Here is a 17,473-nt window from a genome sequence, read left to right as displayed (position 1 = left end):
CCTGTGCCCTGCAGCCTGCAGAGGATGTCCACCTGGCACAGGTCCGTGGCTCAGCGCACCCGTCTGGATTTTACTCTCTGCAGTCCTGGGTAAATCACCCAATCTCCTTCTGCGCCACTTTTTCATCCATGAAGCAGAGGTACTATTACAAGCTGTCACAAGGCTTAATTTCTTAAGAAGTGCAAAGCCCCTGGATCATCTCAGAGGGAAAGCAAGCAGCTGACAAGTGTCAGGCATTACCTTGAGGTTTCCTCTAGCTCCTGTGATAGTGCTGGCTGTGAAGCCCATCCCTCTCTTGTTGGGCAGCTCTCACTGACTATCCAGTGGCTGCGGGAACCTGGGGCTTGGCTCCAGGTCCTCCTGAATTCGGAGGTCTGCAATAGCTGGAAGACCCATCACTCAGCAGGACCAGGGACCATCAGGTTGCTGCTGCTGTGAGATGCAGGAGACACCGACGGCTATGGGACAGCCAGTTAAGTCCTCTCCATCCCCTGTCCCTCCACAGCAGCATGGGCCCTGCTTGGAGAGAGAGCAAGGAGGGGAAATATCAGGAATATGTGGCCACACTTCCTGCCAACAAATGCTTTTCCAGTGCCCTCTTCTGGAAAACATTTTTGGCCCATGGAGCTGCTTCGTGTAAGATAGTTTAAGATTGGGAGTGACTAGTGAGGAGCTGCAGGAGCATCTCCCAGCTTTTCAGACCCAGGATCTGTTCTGCTCCTGTCAGCAGCAGGCACCTCATGCCCTTCAGGGCAGCTTGGCCAGGCCCTCAGAGCACTAGACAGAAAAGGGGCAGTGAAGGATGTGCCTCCTTGCTCTCCCCCAATGTGCCTGAAGGCTGTCCTTAGCTGTCCCCTGGCACGGAGACCCAAGGCCAGACCCCTTCCCTCCCTGTACTGGGGCATCTTCTGCAAACTGTGTCCCTCACAGTGAGCCCCTGCCACCAGCAGCTCTCAAGGAGCCTCCAGAGACAAAAACTGTGAGGGGAATAAAACATTTCTGCAATCCCATCCTTTTGAGCAGCTGATCTAACATCACTGTTGGTCACCCACAAACAGCTAACAAATGTACCAGTTCCTTGCATAATTGCACCCCAGAATGGGTCTTATTGCCTCTTTTTGCTCGGAGTCCAGCCCATCTCTGCCTCTGCTCTCCAGGCTCAGGTACGGCTCCATGTCATCTCACATCCATACCTGAGCAGCGCTGGTGCCCTCCTGCATCAGCCAAGGACCAGCAATCCAACCTGTTAGGGACAGAGCTGTGGGCTTTCCTCCAGCCCCAGATGGAGGGTGGAAGGAGAGAGTGGGGATGACAGTCAGTACTGGGGACACAGTGGAGGGCTGGGTGATGGCCACCATCCCCATCCTGGCCTTGGCTCCCACTTTTTTGCCAGCTGAGTGGGGTCTCACACTGGCACAGCCCTTCGCTTCTCTCTATGGCTGCTTTGCATCTGCTGCCCATGGAGACAAATCCAGAGGCCTGCTTTTTGGCCATTAACAGATGGTGGAGGTGGGGTGAAACTCCTCGGTTTTTCTGGTGAGTTATCTTGGCACAGGCAGTGCTCGTGCAGTGATGGGCATAGCTATGCAGGGAAGGCAGTACCCTGGGGACCAGCTGATGTGGATGCTACACACTGGGATGGTTTTCCCCACTGCCTGCTTGCTGTGATTTAGAAAACCTTCCCCAATCCACGCCTGTGTGTGTGGCCATATACACACACGATAAATATATTTAAAAAAAACTTCCAGGCTCTTTTGTTCCTTCTTTCATTTAATCATTCTAACCAAAGCCAGCTCTGTCCCCAGACATTTCTTTTGGCTGTGGCTCAGCTTGGCTTTTGTTTCTTATCTCCTTGATCTTGGTGTTTTCCTTTATTTTACTCCTTCAAGGGATTCTTGAGCAGCCTTAGCCTTGCTCCCCTCCTCCCCCTTCCCCCCTGCCCCATTCTCGCTGACCCAGTTCTGGCAGCTGGGGAGCTGGGGGAAGACACGAGGACATCCTGTAGATCCACTTCTGTCAAAACACACTGAGTTTTCCAGCTGGGCTCAGGAGGAGAGATCAACAATGAGACTTCTGAGGCTGGTGGGTGCAGCCTCTTCATGAGAGGATCCTGCAGCAGCCAGTATTCCCCATCACCTTTCTCCATGCCACGGGCCTGAGGGTTTCCCCATGGTGCAGTGCCCATCTGCCAGCTCTGCAGAAGGACAGGGGCCAGCCAAATCTCTCTGCCCTCAGAAAGCCACGGCCCCCCACCATAAAATAGCCATCGGCGATGTGAAGATGGGGAGCAGGAGTGCCCTGAGCCCCATCCTGCAGTGTGGGCTTCCTGCCTTTCCTACAAGTGGCCCAGAGCTGGCAGGGTGAAAAAACGCCCCTTGTCGGCCCAGCAAGGGCAGCCCCATCCTTCGGAGCTCCCACCTACTTCGACAGGACGCGGTTCCAGTTCCCGTGGGGCCGCGTCCACCGCGGGGTCAGAGTGTTTACAGACGAGGGCCGGAGCGCCCGCGCCAGCGAGGGAGGGAAGCGCCGCCGCTGCCGGGCTGCGCCGGCGGCGGGTTAAATGCGCTGTGGAACTCTGAGCTGCTCCCTGCTTCCCCCGAGCTCATTTAAACAAGGCGGTGCGCAGGGACACGGAACAACCGTACCGCAGGAACACGCCTCGGTGTCAAAGCAGAAGCGGAGGGGAAACAACGTGGGCAGCGTTACGGGAAGTGTTTCGGGTGACAGCCGCGGCGGGCGGGGTAGCGGCCGGGGCCAGCACACGAACCGCCGGGCCCGCGAGTGCCGCGCAACGCGGGGGGTTCCAGGGGGGGACAAACGCCCCCCGGAGCGTCCCCCCGCCGACCCCACCGCACGCGCGACGCTCCGAACGCCCCGGCTCAGCGTGTCCTCTCCGCGGCATCTGCCAGGGGCATCGCTCGCAGCCAGGGTCCTCCGGCAGCCGCACAGGGGTACTGCGCCGGGGGCCGCGGCAGCGAGGTCCGTGCGCCTTCTGGCAGCGTCGCCCCGCACCGCCAGCACCCGCGGGGGAACGGGGCCCGGGGCGGCGGGCGGCAGAGCCGCGGCAGAGCCACAACACAGCCCGCCGCGCAGACCCGCCGCGCTCAGCGCACGGGCCTCGGGGAGAGGCGGGGCGAGGGGCGTGGCGCGCCCTGCGCGTGTTCGGCGCCGACGTCACAATAGCGGCTGGCTGGAGTCCCTACCCGGTCCCAGCCGATCGGGGCTGGTTTGAGCTGGTGCGTTGCCATAGCGACACCGGCTGCCCTATATATATGAGCGCCGCGGCGGTGGCGAAGCTTTGTCAGCCGCGGCGCCCAGCTCGCTCCGTCAGCCCCGCTCCTCCTCAAGCGGCAGGGCGCCTCCCGCCCAGCTCCTCGCATCGCGCCCGGCTCGCAGGAGGAGGAGGAGGCGGCTCGGAGCGAGGGGACCGGCGGCCGCCGAGGCTTGACAGCAGCTCCCGCCGCCGCTGCCTGAGGCGAGGTGAGGCGCGGGGCGTCCCGGGCAGCGCCGCGGGAGAGGCCGGGGCGCGCGGCAGTGGAGGCGCGCGCGGCGGAAGCCGGCCGGCGCGGGGCCACGTGTCTGTGGGGCCGCTGCCAAGCGGCCCGGCCCGGGCTGAGCGCCGGCTGCCGCCGCCGCCGGGCACGGGGCCTCCCTCCGCGCCTGGGGAATCCCCGGCCCCGGCGGGGCGGCAGCGAACGGGTCGGGCCGGCTTGCCTGGGGAGGTGTAGAGGGCGCGTCCCGGGAGCGGGGGAGGGGACGGCTCCGCTGTGGCCGCCGGGTTGTTTCCGGGGTGGGGAGAGGCAGGTGCGTGGCACGAACGTGGCTCGGAGCGCCCTTGTTCGCCCTTAGGCCGGGCGGCTCGGCGTCCCGGCGCGGAGCGCGGCCCCGGCGCGCAGCCTCCCGGGGCGGGAGCCCTCCACTGCGGCGGGGCGCCGGCCCCTCCGAGGGTCTCGGGGGCAGGAACGGAGCCGCGCCGTGAAGTGGGCTTTAATAAGGCTTCTCCGGCTCCAGGGGCCATACGGATTTAGAGGGAATAGGGCAGCCAGCCGTTTCCTTCCTGGGGGCAGACATTAGCGACCTGCCGCTCGCTCCGGGGTCAGGAACGCCCGGAGCACCCTCTCTAGCTGTAGCGTTGGTATTTGAGTACGGAGCCCGCGGGCGTGACTCAGCCGTGTCTAAATCCAGCTGCTGAGTAAGGGAACGCTCTGCGGAGCAGCCTCTAAATGAGCACAAATGCCCTTCTCTGGGGAGGCTGCAGAGACCCCACATAACCCCAAGAGAAATCTAAATATACCCTGGGACGCTACAATTTGTGTCTGCGTTGTGTCCGTCCGTTCTATAATCTGTGCCATAACGCTGTAGTTGCGCAATAAGGTGGAGATGGAAAGCTTGCAATAGCTTCTTAACACAGCCTGCTGCAGCAGGGTAGGCAATTTCCCCTTTTAGAGGTTAAGAGGAAAAGTGGTTTTCGTGCAGCTCTGTGCAGAGGGCAGGGTAAAAGCTTCTGATGCTGCTCACTTCTCTTTTAACCCCAGGGAGGAGTCCCTGAACTTCCGTCTGCAAACATCTTGTTGAAATCATCCTGCATAAGATGCAGGTTCTCTTCAATAACAGCTTCCTGAGAAGTGTTTAATTTGATGTTTCTTAAGGGCCTTTCAAAGAGGCTTTTAAGAGAAGACTTTAATCCAACTCCTGGGAGAATTAACACTGTGGGTGAATGAGAGCAGGGGAGAAGGAGGCTCGGTGGATCGTTGGGTTTTATTTCATTAGAGTTAAAGCTTAATCTAGTTTGAACCTCAAATCTGGTTTGTCTCTGATGTGAGAATGGATCAAAAGATGTGAAGTGGTTCTTGATGCTGGCAGTTCAGGTGCCATATGTTTCTGGAATGAAGCTGTGTAATTGCTGGCTTTTCAAAGTCCGTAGTAGATAAAGTTTAACGGCTTCTTGTATGCACTGTGTGGGACAACTGATTCTCTAATCTCTAGCAGCTATAAAATATAAGTTAATCTTCATATGGTTTATAGCCAGCCTTTTTGAAAATGAGGGAACAGTGATGTAACTAAAGATTAGTGAATAATTTAGAGTTTGCATAATCTTCAGTCCCGATCTGTGTGAGTAGATTGAGTGTAAAAAGTGCTGAGGGAAGGCAGAGGGTTGGTCCCGGTTACATGAAACCATACCTTCCCTATGAGTCACTCACCATGCTGAGGTCTTTAAAAGGTAGCACAGGCTTCTTCTCTACAGCTTAATGGAGCAGAGTGTCATTTTCTGCTTTGACTACCCGGTAAAAGGGTGACCATTACGCTTTGCCATGGGCTTTGTAGGCTTCTGGATGGCAGAGGAATGTGATTTTGCTCTTTGGTTGTGGTTCTCAAGGGACTTTCTACTTTGCTGGTAGATTTCTGTTAAGATTGTACCAGGGTTTTACAGCAGCCCATAAAGTGTCAACAGAAACCACTCCTTTAATGGGTAGCTGCTGCGCCTGACAGTTGAGGCTTTATTTTTATGTAGCCTGGAGCTTATGGGTAGAGTAGAACAGGGAAGCTCAAACCACCAACAAAGCAACTTCAAGCAAAGCCTTGGCTTGTTTATGTGGAGTCTGAATTGTAGTGAGGCTCCATATATTTGACTGTCTTTGATCTAGTGAGAATTGTTACAGCTCAAAAGCCAGCAGTACCCTCAGATTCTGTCTGTAGTAGCATGTAAGCCCATTTACCAGAAATTGGTGAGCTACAGTAGTGCTTAAGAGTTGTTTAAACCAGTACTAAGCAGGTTAACATGGGCACTAGTCATAATATTAACAGCTCTGATGCTGAGATGAGGAAAGAGACAGTGGAAACTTCCAGGGTTTTAGACTAATAGTATCTGATAGTATTTATTTTATTGTTTGCATAGGTTGAGTACATCAAAGAGTTGCTGAACAGAGAAGAGCACCTCCTCAGTTCTGATTAAATCTCATCTGTCATCTATGTAAGTTCCTTATCTATGCTGCAATTAGTGATCACTGTTGGAATTGTTTAATTGTAAATTATATGACTGTGATGTAGTGGTTATATAATGACTGTATGATTTAAGTGAAATAGGGAGTATAAACAGTGTGGATTTAAATGAAGTAATGCATGGTTGTTTTATGTCAACAGTTTGTACTTACCCTTTCACGTAAACCTGAAATCTTTTGGAATCATGAGTGGCTTCAGCAGTGAAGAATTTGAATTGACCTTCCTCGACGAAGGCTTTACTGCCAAGGATATCCTTGACCAAAAAGTAAATGAAGTGTCATCTTCTGTAAGTACGATAGGAAATCCACTGCATTGTGTGATGCCACAAATGTGTAAACTAATGGAACGAGTTGTCCTTGCGGATCTTCTGCAAGGCAACCTCCTCCACAAATGCTGACCTCTAGGCTTACCCTCTTAACCTGTTGTTTGTGACTTTAAGATATGTGTTTGCTCTAGGATGATAAAGATGCCTTCTATGTTGCTGACCTCGGAGATATTGTGAAGAAGCACATGCGATGGCATAAAGCCCTTCCCCGGGTAACCCCCTTCTATGCTGTAAAGTGTAACGACAGCAGAGCCGTGGTGAAGACACTTGCTGTTCTTGGTGCAGGATTTGATTGTGCCAGTAAGGTAAGATCTTGACTCTCTTCTGATGTGCTACATAGTACACGTTCAACTCTGAGATGGGTTCATATGAATTTAAGCATAACCAAATGGAGTTGCTTTTGTTGTACTGATTGTTTTGATCATCCATCTAGAAATCGTTCACAAGTGTAATGTGTTCTTTCTCCAGACGGAAATACAGCTGGTGCAGAGCATTGGTGTACCTCCTGAGCGAATCATCTATGCAAATCCCTGCAAACAAGTATCTCAAATCAAACATGCTGCCAGCAGCGGTGTGCAGATGATGACATTTGATAGTGAAGTAGAGCTAATGAAAGTTGCAAGGGCCCATCCAAAAGCCAAGTAAGTTGTGGTGATTGTTCTGTAATTCTTGCTTGGGTTCCCAACAGCAGAAACATCTGCTGCTATTTGAAGCTTTATTGGTTAAGAGAGGCTGCAAAAGTATGAGAAATAAACCTACTTAAAGGCAATGAAATCTAATCTTCTATAACTCACACTGGCACATTATGAAGAGGCAGACAGGACCTCATTCTTAGGTCATACCTCCCTGATAATGATGCTGCTTTATACTGGAACTTAGGGCCTCACTTTTCCCTATTTCTAGGTTAGTCTTGCGCATTACAACTGATGACTCCAAAGCGGTTTGTCGCCTGAGTGTTAAATTTGGAGCTACACTTAAGACTAGCAGGCTGCTTCTGGAGCGTGCAAAGGAACTTGACCTTGCCATCGTTGGAGTCAGGTAAGTCAGTAATATCAAAATACCTATTAAATTTCTGTAGATGGCCTAGGTGACAATAGAGATACTTTTCCCTATACAAAACTCACCATAAACTTCTTGACTAACTGGTCAAATAGCAACTGATATTTTGTATCTATTGTAGTTTCCATGTTGGAAGTGGATGTACAGACCCAGAGACCTTTGTTCAAGCCATTTCTGATGCCCGCTGTGTGTTTGATATGGGAGTAAGTCTAATTCTACTTTATCTGGAACTACTGCTCAGTGTTGTGACAAAATTGATTCAAGTGTAGAACTGTTAAGGGTTAAAAGCTACTTAGGCTGATAGTTTCATGTTAGGTCACTCTTGGAATTTTTAAGGTCATGATGGTGTGCTCTGACCAGTTCTCCGAAACTCGTCTACAGATGCATGAAAATAAAAGTCACTTTTACTTGAACATATGATGAGTTTTGTTCAAAGCGTTAATGAAATGACTTGACTTTTTAAGCTAAGTAAATTAACTGCTTTTTTGACAGTGTTGTTGTTTAATTTTATTCTAGGCTGAACTTGGCTTCAATATGTATCTGCTTGATATTGGTGGTGGCTTTCCTGGATCTGAAGATGTCAAACTTAAATTTGAAGAGGTATAACTTTGCTAAGAGCTTTGCAGGTTGTGGAGTCTTTTTGCATGTTCATCTCTGCAAGAATTTTTCTGTGCAGACACATTTGCAAGAAAATCTGTCTGCTTTGTCAGAAGCTTAATTTAGAGGAAAAGAGAATCTGAAAATTAGCTGTGTATCTAATGGGTTCATCTAAGTGACTGCACAGACATGCAGAGATATCAGACTTGTAAAGCAGGTTTTAATTGCAGGCTTGACTTACTGGTGTAGTCTTCTTTGAGTTGATGCTGTACTTCAGATGATCTAGATTGGCAGTGCTCCTGAAGGTGAAGAGGTAGTCTTGAACCCATACTGCCCTTCTGGGTGGCAGCAAACTTGAATCAGTATCTGGTCTGGTTTAGAACTAGCTTTTTTGGATCATCTTTTTAATGGATCAGTGTTCTTCAGTCTGCTTTCACACAGACATAATCATGCTTTCAGAAGAATCAAGGTGGCTGGGTATAAACAGGCCTTCCATTTAGAGCAGGTCTGACCTAACATGGTGTCAAGTGATGTTACATATTTATACAAGGAGACAGCAAATAATTTACATTAAGTGAAGTTGTTTTCTGCTAATAATGTGGGCTAATAGTGTCTCACTTGTAATGCCCCTTAATGAAGGCTGCCTTCTCGTAGTGTAGTGTTGGCTTATGTGAGGAATCAAGAGCAAATGAGGTCATTGGGCTCTGTGGCATAACACAGTCATGCCATGATTAATAATCACTGATAACCAGAATTTGGAAATAACTGTCCATGAAAGCAACTGGATTTCAAAGGTGATGACAAAGCTTCCTGTATTTTGAAGATCCTGAGATGACTTCTTCAGGATGCAATTTAGCAGAACAAGTGAATGAGACATTAAAATTGAAGTATGGGGAGTTGCAGGGCATTAATGCTGGCTCAGTGAGTCTAGGAGGGGTGATTTCCTCTAAATTTTTAAGCTGCAAGTGAGGTCTGCTTCTGTTGCTTTGCACAAACTTAAGCACAGAACTCTGAATGGAAAAATAAAGCAACAGCAATCAGCAGAGATTACAATATGCTGATAGCTGTTGCACACTTGGCTGGGGTATCGCTGTGAGCATGAAAGTCTCACTTCATCTCAGACTTACAAAATGGCACCTGTGTTTACTGCTGAGGTTCTAATACTGGCAACTGATTCTTCCCTAGATCACAAGTGTGATCAACCCAGCACTGGATAAATACTTTCCTTCAGATTCTGGAGTAAATATTATCGCGGAGCCAGGAAGATACTATGTTGCATCAGCATTCACTCTGGCAGTCAACATCATTGCAAAAAAAATTGTCTTAAAGGAGCAAACAGGTTCTGATGGTATGTAAATCTAGACTTAGTCTTATTTCTGGCCATCTGTGTGTTTCTTTCCAAGCATTCTCATACCAATGTCTCAACTTCTTCCAGATGAGGATGATGCAAATGACAAAACTCTTATGTATTATGTGAATGATGGAGTCTATGGATCCTTCAACTGCATCTTGTATGATCATGCACACGTTAAGCCAGTTCTGCAAAAGGTATGCCCCTTCAGAAGTATCACGTGCTAGTCATGTACCATGTACACTGGAGGATCCTTGTCACAGCAGTCACTTCTCAGTTGACTGCTCTCTTCATGTTGCCAGAATTTGGCATTTGACTTAAGAAACATGCAATAGAATTAACTCAGAGCCAGGGGTGGAGAAGGGCCTGCCAGCAGTTCTTCCTCCTCTTCCCTGCAAGGTGGAGTGTTACACTGGTGATGCTGTTTCTGGAAGCCATGTTTTGATAGTCTAATTAACCTCAGCTCTCCTCTTTAGCGGCCTAAACCAGATGACAGCTGCTACTCCTGCAGCATATGGGGACCGACGTGTGACGGCCTAGATCGTATTGTTGAGCGTTTCAGTATGCCAGAGTTACAAGTTGGCGACTGGATCCTCTTTGAAAACATGGGTGCCTATACTGTTGCAGCAGCTTCTACTTTCAATGGATTCCAGAGGCCAACAATACACTATGTGATGTCAAGACCAGCATGGTTAGTAATTCTTTGTTGATCCCTCAGTGCTTTCAGTGCAGATGGCTGTAGCAAACGGCCTGTGTCGCCTGGCTGCCCTGTAGCAAACAATGGTTTTGGTGCTGTGGCTCTTGGTAAATCTCTAGTGTAGAAGGTGATGCCTCTGAAGGCTTTTGTTGTGTGCTTAGAACAGAGCTAATGCTGCCATCTACTATTTTCTCATGTACTCACTTGCAGGAGAGATGCTTATAAACAGGTGATGTTAGGAGTCTTAGTAACCTTCCTTCTGGCTGTTTTTTCACTCTTGTGTAACACAGAATCATTACAGATCCTTTGCACAATTAGCTTCACACTATGATCTGAGAATTATTCCTTGGTTTAGGTTGAGCTCTGGCTCATTGCTCACTGCAGAGTTCTAGACCTCCATGGGAGGTTACAAAACAGGTAAGCAAAGAAAGCAGGACTACCTCTTGAGTATGAGGATACTAGGAAACTGCACCTTAAACAGTAGTTGGAAGCAACCCGGATGCTCTTCTGTGCAAGACAGACCTACAGATTGCATCTTCTGTGAAAGAAGGGCTCCCTTGTATAGGAAACCCCAACCTCTGTATCAAAGTCAGCCTGTGAAACTGGCAGAGAGCACTGGGGCAGCAGTTCTACCCTAATGCATGATTGGCTTTGCTATTGGGTTGCTTTCAAATTTGCTAGAAGTGTTTTGAGTTTGGGGAAGTCTTGCTGTAAAAAGAGGAAGCTTCCTCTATCCTTTCACTAGCCTTGCCTCATAAGCAGTAGTATTACTAGGACTTGGAGTGTTCTGACCTTCAGTAAAACCTCCTGTCAATTGAAGCATTCCTGAAACCAAATGGAGGTTTGAGACTTCCCGTAAGACTCCAAACTTGTGTCTAGCTGAAATAAATATGGCTCTGTAGGAGAACTCACTTCTGCAGTACAGCACTGAGCTTCTGTTAAAATGAGACCAAAAATAGGCATACTTAGCTGAACTATGCTGATACAACCATTGTCTAAAGCTATAGCCGTCTTCCAGCCCTACCTGACCTTCTGCATTTCTGTTTCAGTGAGAGAATTCTGTGATGTAAGCTGGCCCTTAAGTGGGGGGCATGTTATCAATGTAGTTACAGTGCTGATCTTTCTAGCACAGGTGACAACTCTGTGGAGTGCAATCTATATTAAGGTCTACAACTAAACTTGTTGGCAAGATAGCAGAAAGTTGAGGGGTCAACATGACTACATATGGATCAGTAAATGTTTGGGGAGCCATATAGTAGCACAATTTCTTGCCCTGCATATGAGCCCAAACACTCAATGAATTATGTTTTTCTGAGCTTGTCTTTCACTACAACTCCCACCTGAGTATAGAAGGAGTTGCCCAGTTCTCACCCATCAGCTCATTGGCATTCCTACTGTCACCCATACTTCCCTGGAATGTGAGAATGTGGGATAAGGGATAGTTGGTGACATATGGCTGAAATTTTGAGCTATTGAGCACTAAATCAAGTCTGTATAGCATGTGGTATGCAGATGACACTGCAGGTAGAAAGGTGCATCTTTGTAGATGTAGATCCTACCCAGAAATGATGAAACAGTTTGGTATTGGTACTTGCCCCAAAGCCTAGCCAGCCACAAGTGACTGATTCATTCTTTTTAATTACCTTTCCCCTTCTGGTAATATTTTCTGGATGGTGGGTGACTAGTAAAGAGTTTATTTCATGCTCCCTGGCAGCAAAAAAAATAGTTGCGTACCTTTTTTTGGTAAACTGTAGTTCAATGGGTTTTTTACTGTTCTGTTTTTCTTTCTAGGCAACTAATGCAGCAGATCAAGGAGCAAGGGTTCCTAGCTGAAGTGGAGGAGCAGGATGTTGCTAGTCTGCCACTCTCTTGCGCCTGGGAAAGCGGAATTGAATATCCAGCAACTTGTGCTTCAGCTAGTATTAATGTATAGGTAATATTTGGTTATTAACTGCAAGGTTAGTCATTGAATTTAGGGCATTTGGGGGACCATTAACTTAATTCTTGCTAGAATTTTTAAGTGGTTTTTTTAAAGTTTAGGTTTGGCATAAATTCAACAAAAATGACTAGGAGATGGGTCACAATTATCTATGTTCCTATGGAAACTATTTGAATATTGTTTTATATGGATTTTTATTCACTTTTCATGTATGCTACTAAAGACTGACCCTCAACTGTCAAACAAGTATTTGTAGCTTGTGTATGGCAGAACGGGCTAAGCTTAGTGTTTGTGACCTACCTGTTTTAAAATAAAGTATATTGAAATAACTGGTCCTGTGTTGGGTTAATTGATCTGTCGTGGATGGCTCTTACAGTATATATGAAGGCAAGCCCAGAGTTCATTAATAAATGAGTAACTAACACAGTTGCCATCTCCCCTACCTTTGCCCTCCCAGCTTGCTGATGGAAGCCCATAATTGGTAGGGACACTAATTGTGTCTGTTCTTGTGGGTGATTAGAAAAAGCTTGGCTGTCAGTTGGGTGCTGCATGAATGTTTGTTGGAGTCACATCTGTCTGTCACTGCTGAATGTGAGCTTAACACACCTGCATACTGCAGGTACAGTGGAGTGTGGGTTTTGTTCAGGCTAGTCTTGAACTGCTGTGGCTAAGGCTGTTAAAATGTGGCTTAATGAGAGGATGCAGTGCAGGCTCTGTGTTTGCCACTGACAAGCTGCTTGTTACATGTGAGAGGCATAAAATAGGTCATAGGAAAACTCAGGAGATTGGAACTGTGTGCCTAGTAGGTGATGACTGCTCTGATCATTGTTGCCTAGGGCCTTAGTATAAAGCCCTTACAGGACCTTTTCTAGAAAAGAGATGGGACTCTACATCCAAGTAGTTCTTAATGTCATGAAAGTACCTGCTACCCTGTTAAACTTCTGTCTTTAGATTGAATATGATGGATGACACCAAGTAGTAAATAGTAGGAGCTAATACAGTGTGCTGATGAATTGGTGACTGTGCTTACTGGAGTAGAGCTTTCTGACTTTTATTTAACCTGCTGCTAGTTTCCTCCTACTTGCTGGACTAAACTTGCTCTGTTCCAGATCAGGACCTGTTCTGTTTGCCAGAAGGTCCTTGACTGCAGCTCTCCCTTAGTAAAGGCCTGAGAAAAACCTTAATTAAGGGAAATCTTAATGTAAGGATATGTAAAGCTTAAGCTAACTTCCATTGTTAAAATTTCAAGGGTTATGGAAAGAGGAGAATTGCTGATAGAAACTGGTTCTGGGAAGCTGAGAAACCCCTTTTCTTACAAGCAGCTGTGAAAGACAATGTTTAACTCCATTCCCTGCTACACTCTGAACTAGCTAACCCAGCAGGCTAGTTAGAAGTGTTAGTACCTCACTTCTGATTCTCTTGAAGCACCTCTGACCTTTTCTTAAAATTTCTTGGCTTCACTCCCAGCTTCAAGGTTGTGATTGAAATAGCACTTGCCTTTACTCATACATGCAGTAGCCAGCTGGTTGGCTGCTGAATTGTACTGGTGCAAACTTCAGTGCATAGGGGCACTGTACTTTGTTACTCATGTAACCAAACTAGGGTTTCTTTTGGCTTTTCCAAGTTGATGTGGGAACTTAATCATTCTTAACATGAAAGTAAAAATAATGGCCAGTAACCAAATGTTGATACTGTAACAGTTTCCCTTCTGAATCTCGCCCTCTGAGAACTAAGTGCATTTGAACAGGGGGACCAAACCAAAACCACAAACCAGAAAAAGTACTCCTGGAAAGACTGAGGTAGTTGAACCTGCCTGTTTGAAGACTGGGCATGGTTGAGCTGGAAGGACATACGGCTGTAGTCAGACCTTAACAATATCTGCATTAGAAACTACCCAAAGTGATTCTCCTGTTCTCATGTGGTCCAGCTTCCTCTGCTCCCAGCCTGTGGAGACTATCTCCAGCATGTAGTTTGAGGGCAATCTCTGGGGGAAGCAAATGAGTAAACTTGCCTGAGAGGAATATGGCAGTCTGCCCATTAGCTTCTTGATCTGTATTTAACTTGTTTTAGCTAATTCATTGGAGTTTGTGGTTAAAAAAAGTAACTTATGATGCTCCTTAAAAGAGTGTAGCTGACCTCCCTTCTTCCTCTACCACAGCAGGTGTGTTGTAGCCTCAGTTGATGCTCTGTGAGCCATGTCTAAGGGGAGCACTAAGTGCTTAAAAAGAATTCTTAATCTTGAGTATCTTCTGTGCAGAAACCAATGGGTTTTGTGAGCTGTTTTTTAGTACTTGGAGTAAGAACTATCTACAGTAATGGTGATGGGGTTCTCATTTTAAGTTGGATTATGTTGAGCAGGTGTTCTGGGCTCTAACTGTGTGTATATATATCATGTCACAGCTGCCCTAATCCTGGCTTCCATAGAATCTCTGGTTCATTTCCACATCTTTAACTGCTTTTAAAATAGCCTTAGTGACTGGGATCAGCTACATGTCAAATCAGGCCCTCTTGCCCATGGGGATTCCCTGCCATCCAAAGTGGGAAGATAGCCAGACTGTGTGTGACACAGCAGAGGTGTCACAAAGCAAGCAGCAAGCTCCCGTGGCTTAGTCTGACCTTCCTTCCCCAAGTCTTGCACCTTTGCTCTATTTTGCTACATCCATTGATCAAATCCAGTTGTTGTAATGGCACATCTGTATTATTCCTCCGTGGAGCAAGCTTGTCTGATAGGAGAGGAAGGAAGGAGCTGGTTGCAAGAAAAACTGAGCTCGGCTTTATCTGTCTTTTGTGATTAGCTGGGGAACAGCCTGTGCCTCTCAGGTCACATCTTGACAGCCACGCTCTGTGTGGTGCCATGTCTCCTGCTGGGGGCTTTGCTGGCCCGTTCCTGGGGACTGATGCATTCATGCTCCTGGTGTCCCCAGCAGGCACTCCCCTCACTGGTGATGGTGGTGTTGGTTCTCCTGGGGCCACTCTTTCTCTTAGAGTAGTATCTGCAGCAAATGCCAAGACCTTGTCCTGAGCTGAGGGCATGGCTTATCATCCCTTTCCTGAGTGGTGAAGCCAGTTGAGGTCTGAAAGGAGTCCAGCTGAGACTTGTAAGTGCACCTGTACTTGTATATGGCTCGTACTTGAATTCAGCTGACATCCTTTGGTGTGGGCATAGCAAAAAGAGTTGGGAAAACTCTGGTCCTCTGAAATAACATCAGCTGGCAAATGAGTTGAGGGTATGTGTTAGAGCATGCAGGGCACCAGAGGAGCAGACTGGGGTGAGGACACAGGAATGCCCATGTAAGGGCATGAGCCCTTAACTCACAATTTAATTTCTAACCTGCTGCTCTCTAGGCTACAACAGAGGCCTTGCAGACAGACAGTGTCAGTGCATGACAGTGCAGACACAGGTCTGCTGCCTCATTCACGCCCAAAGACTGTCCCAAAGCTGGGACCACCAGCAGGAACCCCACAGCTCTGTCTGCAGGAGCAAGGCTGTCTGGGAATGAACCTGGAGCTGGAGGGAGAGCTCTTACAGACCTCACCCCAGTACTACCATTTAAATAGATCTCTTATAACCAAACACAGCACCAATTTGCAGCAAGATTGAGATGGAAAGCTGTGTTTCCAGATCAAAACAAACCCTCTTGCTGCCACTTCCCCCCCCCCCGCAAAAAAACCCACACCCATCCACAAGGAGTATTGCAAGGAAAGCATAGACAGACATGTTACTTGATTGTCAAAAAGTAAAAAGTCATCAGTCATTGCAATAGTAATAATTATCTTAAATTTTACCTTGAAATAAGCACTGATCAGTACCAAAATAAGTAATTTGCTCTGGAGAAATGTCCCTGGTTTTGACATGCCTCACCTGGTTTTCTTACAGAGTTTGAAGGCAGTTGATATCTCAGTGGCTATGGCCTGGTTTCAATATCCATCTCACAAATATCTCCAATTCAAATTCATCTTTAGCTAGTTGAAACACTGCATTGGGCTATCCTGAAAATATATTGAGAACAGGGGTCCTATGCAGACCTAGGATTTATATTTTTGGCAATCTTTGCTCTTGTGCTTCAACTGGTTTTGTAGTCCTCTGCACACAGGAGGCATACTAGCTAAACCACTTGTGGAAAGCTGGTGATGAGCCCTCAGAGGAGTGCAGCCACCAAGATGTGGCTCTTTGCTGTGTGAGTCTGAGGCCTGATGCAAAGGTGAGTGCTCTGGGCGTGGACAGCGATGGCCCCTTGAATCCCCTCCATTTTGGTAAGGAGAGGTACAGATGGGTGCTTGAGCACTGGCAGAGGGAGCTGTCTCAGAAGTACACTGCTGCCTTGCTGTGGTGGGCTGGCCCTGGCTGGACACAGGCACCCCCAAAGCCGCTCTGTCTCTCCTCTCAGCTAGACAGAGGAAAGAAAATAGAACAAAAGGGTTGAGATAAGGACAGGGAGAGATCCCCCACCAAGTGCTGTCATGGGCAAGCAGATCCAGTTAAAAAACCATTAATTTATTGCCAATCAAATTAGAATAGGATAATGAGAAATAAAATAAAATCTTAAAACACCTACCCCAACCTCTCCCTTTTTCCTGAACTCCACTCCACTCCCCATTTCTCTACCTCCTCCCCCTCACCAGCAGCACAGGGGGATGGGGAATGGGAGTTGTGGTCAGTTCATCATACGTCTCCGGCACTTCTTCCTCCTCAGGGGAGGACTCCTCACATTCTGCTCCTACTCAAGTGTGGGGTCCCTCCCACAGGAGACAGTCCTCCATAATGTCTCTAATGTGAGTTCTTCCCACAGGCTGCAGTGCTTCACCAACTGCCCCAGTGTGGCTCCCTTCTATGGAGTGCAGACCTTCAGGACCAGACTGCTCCAGTGTGGGTCACCCACAGGGACACAAATCCTGCCAGAAAATCTGCTCTGGTGTGACTCCTGTCTCCATGGGACCACAGGTCCTGCCAGGAGCCTGCTCCAGCGTGGGCTTCCCATGGAGTCACAGCCTCCACCTGCTCTGGTGTGGGGTCCTCCATGGGCTGCAGGTGGAATCTGTGCTCCACCACCCATGCTCCATGGGCTGCAGGGAAACAGCCTGCCTCACCATGGTCTTCTCCAGGGGATGCAGGGGAATCTTCTGGTGCCTCCTCCCCACTCCTTCACTGACCTTGGTGTTTGCAGAGCTGTTCTTCTCAGATATTCTCACTCCTCTCAGGCTGCAAAAACTGTTCCTAGTTGTTTTTTGTTTTTTTTCCTTCTTAAGTGCAGTACCCCAGAGGCACTACCACTGCTGCTGTTGGGCTTGGCCCTGGCCAGCAGCAAGTCTACCTTGGAGCCAGCTGGTATTGGTTCTGTCAGACCTAGGGGAAGCTTCTAGCAAGCTTCTTATAGAAATCACCTCTGTAGCCACTGACACCCCCCCCCCCCCAAAAAAAAATATTACCATACAAGCCCAAAACGCTTGCCTATGTCCGTGCTGGCTTGCAAATGCTGCCACAGTCCAGCTAATGCTAGACCTTTA

The 17,473-nt window shown here is 48.2% G+C and overlaps 1 protein-coding gene across 1 annotated transcript; it reads left to right on the top strand.

The window, feature by feature from the left end:
- The first annotated feature begins 3,324 nt into the window (after positions 1–3,324).
- Positions 3,325–12,278, top strand: ODC1 (ornithine decarboxylase 1). Its single transcript, XM_084261990.1, has 12 exons — positions 3,325–3,480; positions 5,897–5,971; positions 6,142–6,286; positions 6,457–6,630; positions 6,794–6,966; positions 7,229–7,363; positions 7,506–7,587; positions 7,901–7,984; positions 9,167–9,329; positions 9,417–9,529; positions 9,809–10,023; positions 11,821–12,278. The coding sequence occupies exons 3-12, from the start codon at positions 6,185–6,187 to the stop codon at positions 11,960–11,962; spliced, it is 1,383 nt and encodes a 460-aa protein (XP_084118116.1). The 5' UTR covers positions 3,325–3,480; positions 5,897–5,971; positions 6,142–6,184; the 3' UTR covers positions 11,963–12,278.
- The last annotated feature ends 5,195 nt before the right edge of the window (positions 12,279–17,473 follow it).

This window comes from Gallinula chloropus (assembly GCF_964237585.1).
Source record: "Gallinula chloropus genome assembly, chromosome: 3".
In the NCBI taxonomy this organism is placed as follows: domain Eukaryota; kingdom Metazoa; phylum Chordata; class Aves; order Gruiformes; family Rallidae; genus Gallinula; species Gallinula chloropus.
This window is presented reverse-complemented; position numbering and strand designations above follow the sequence as displayed.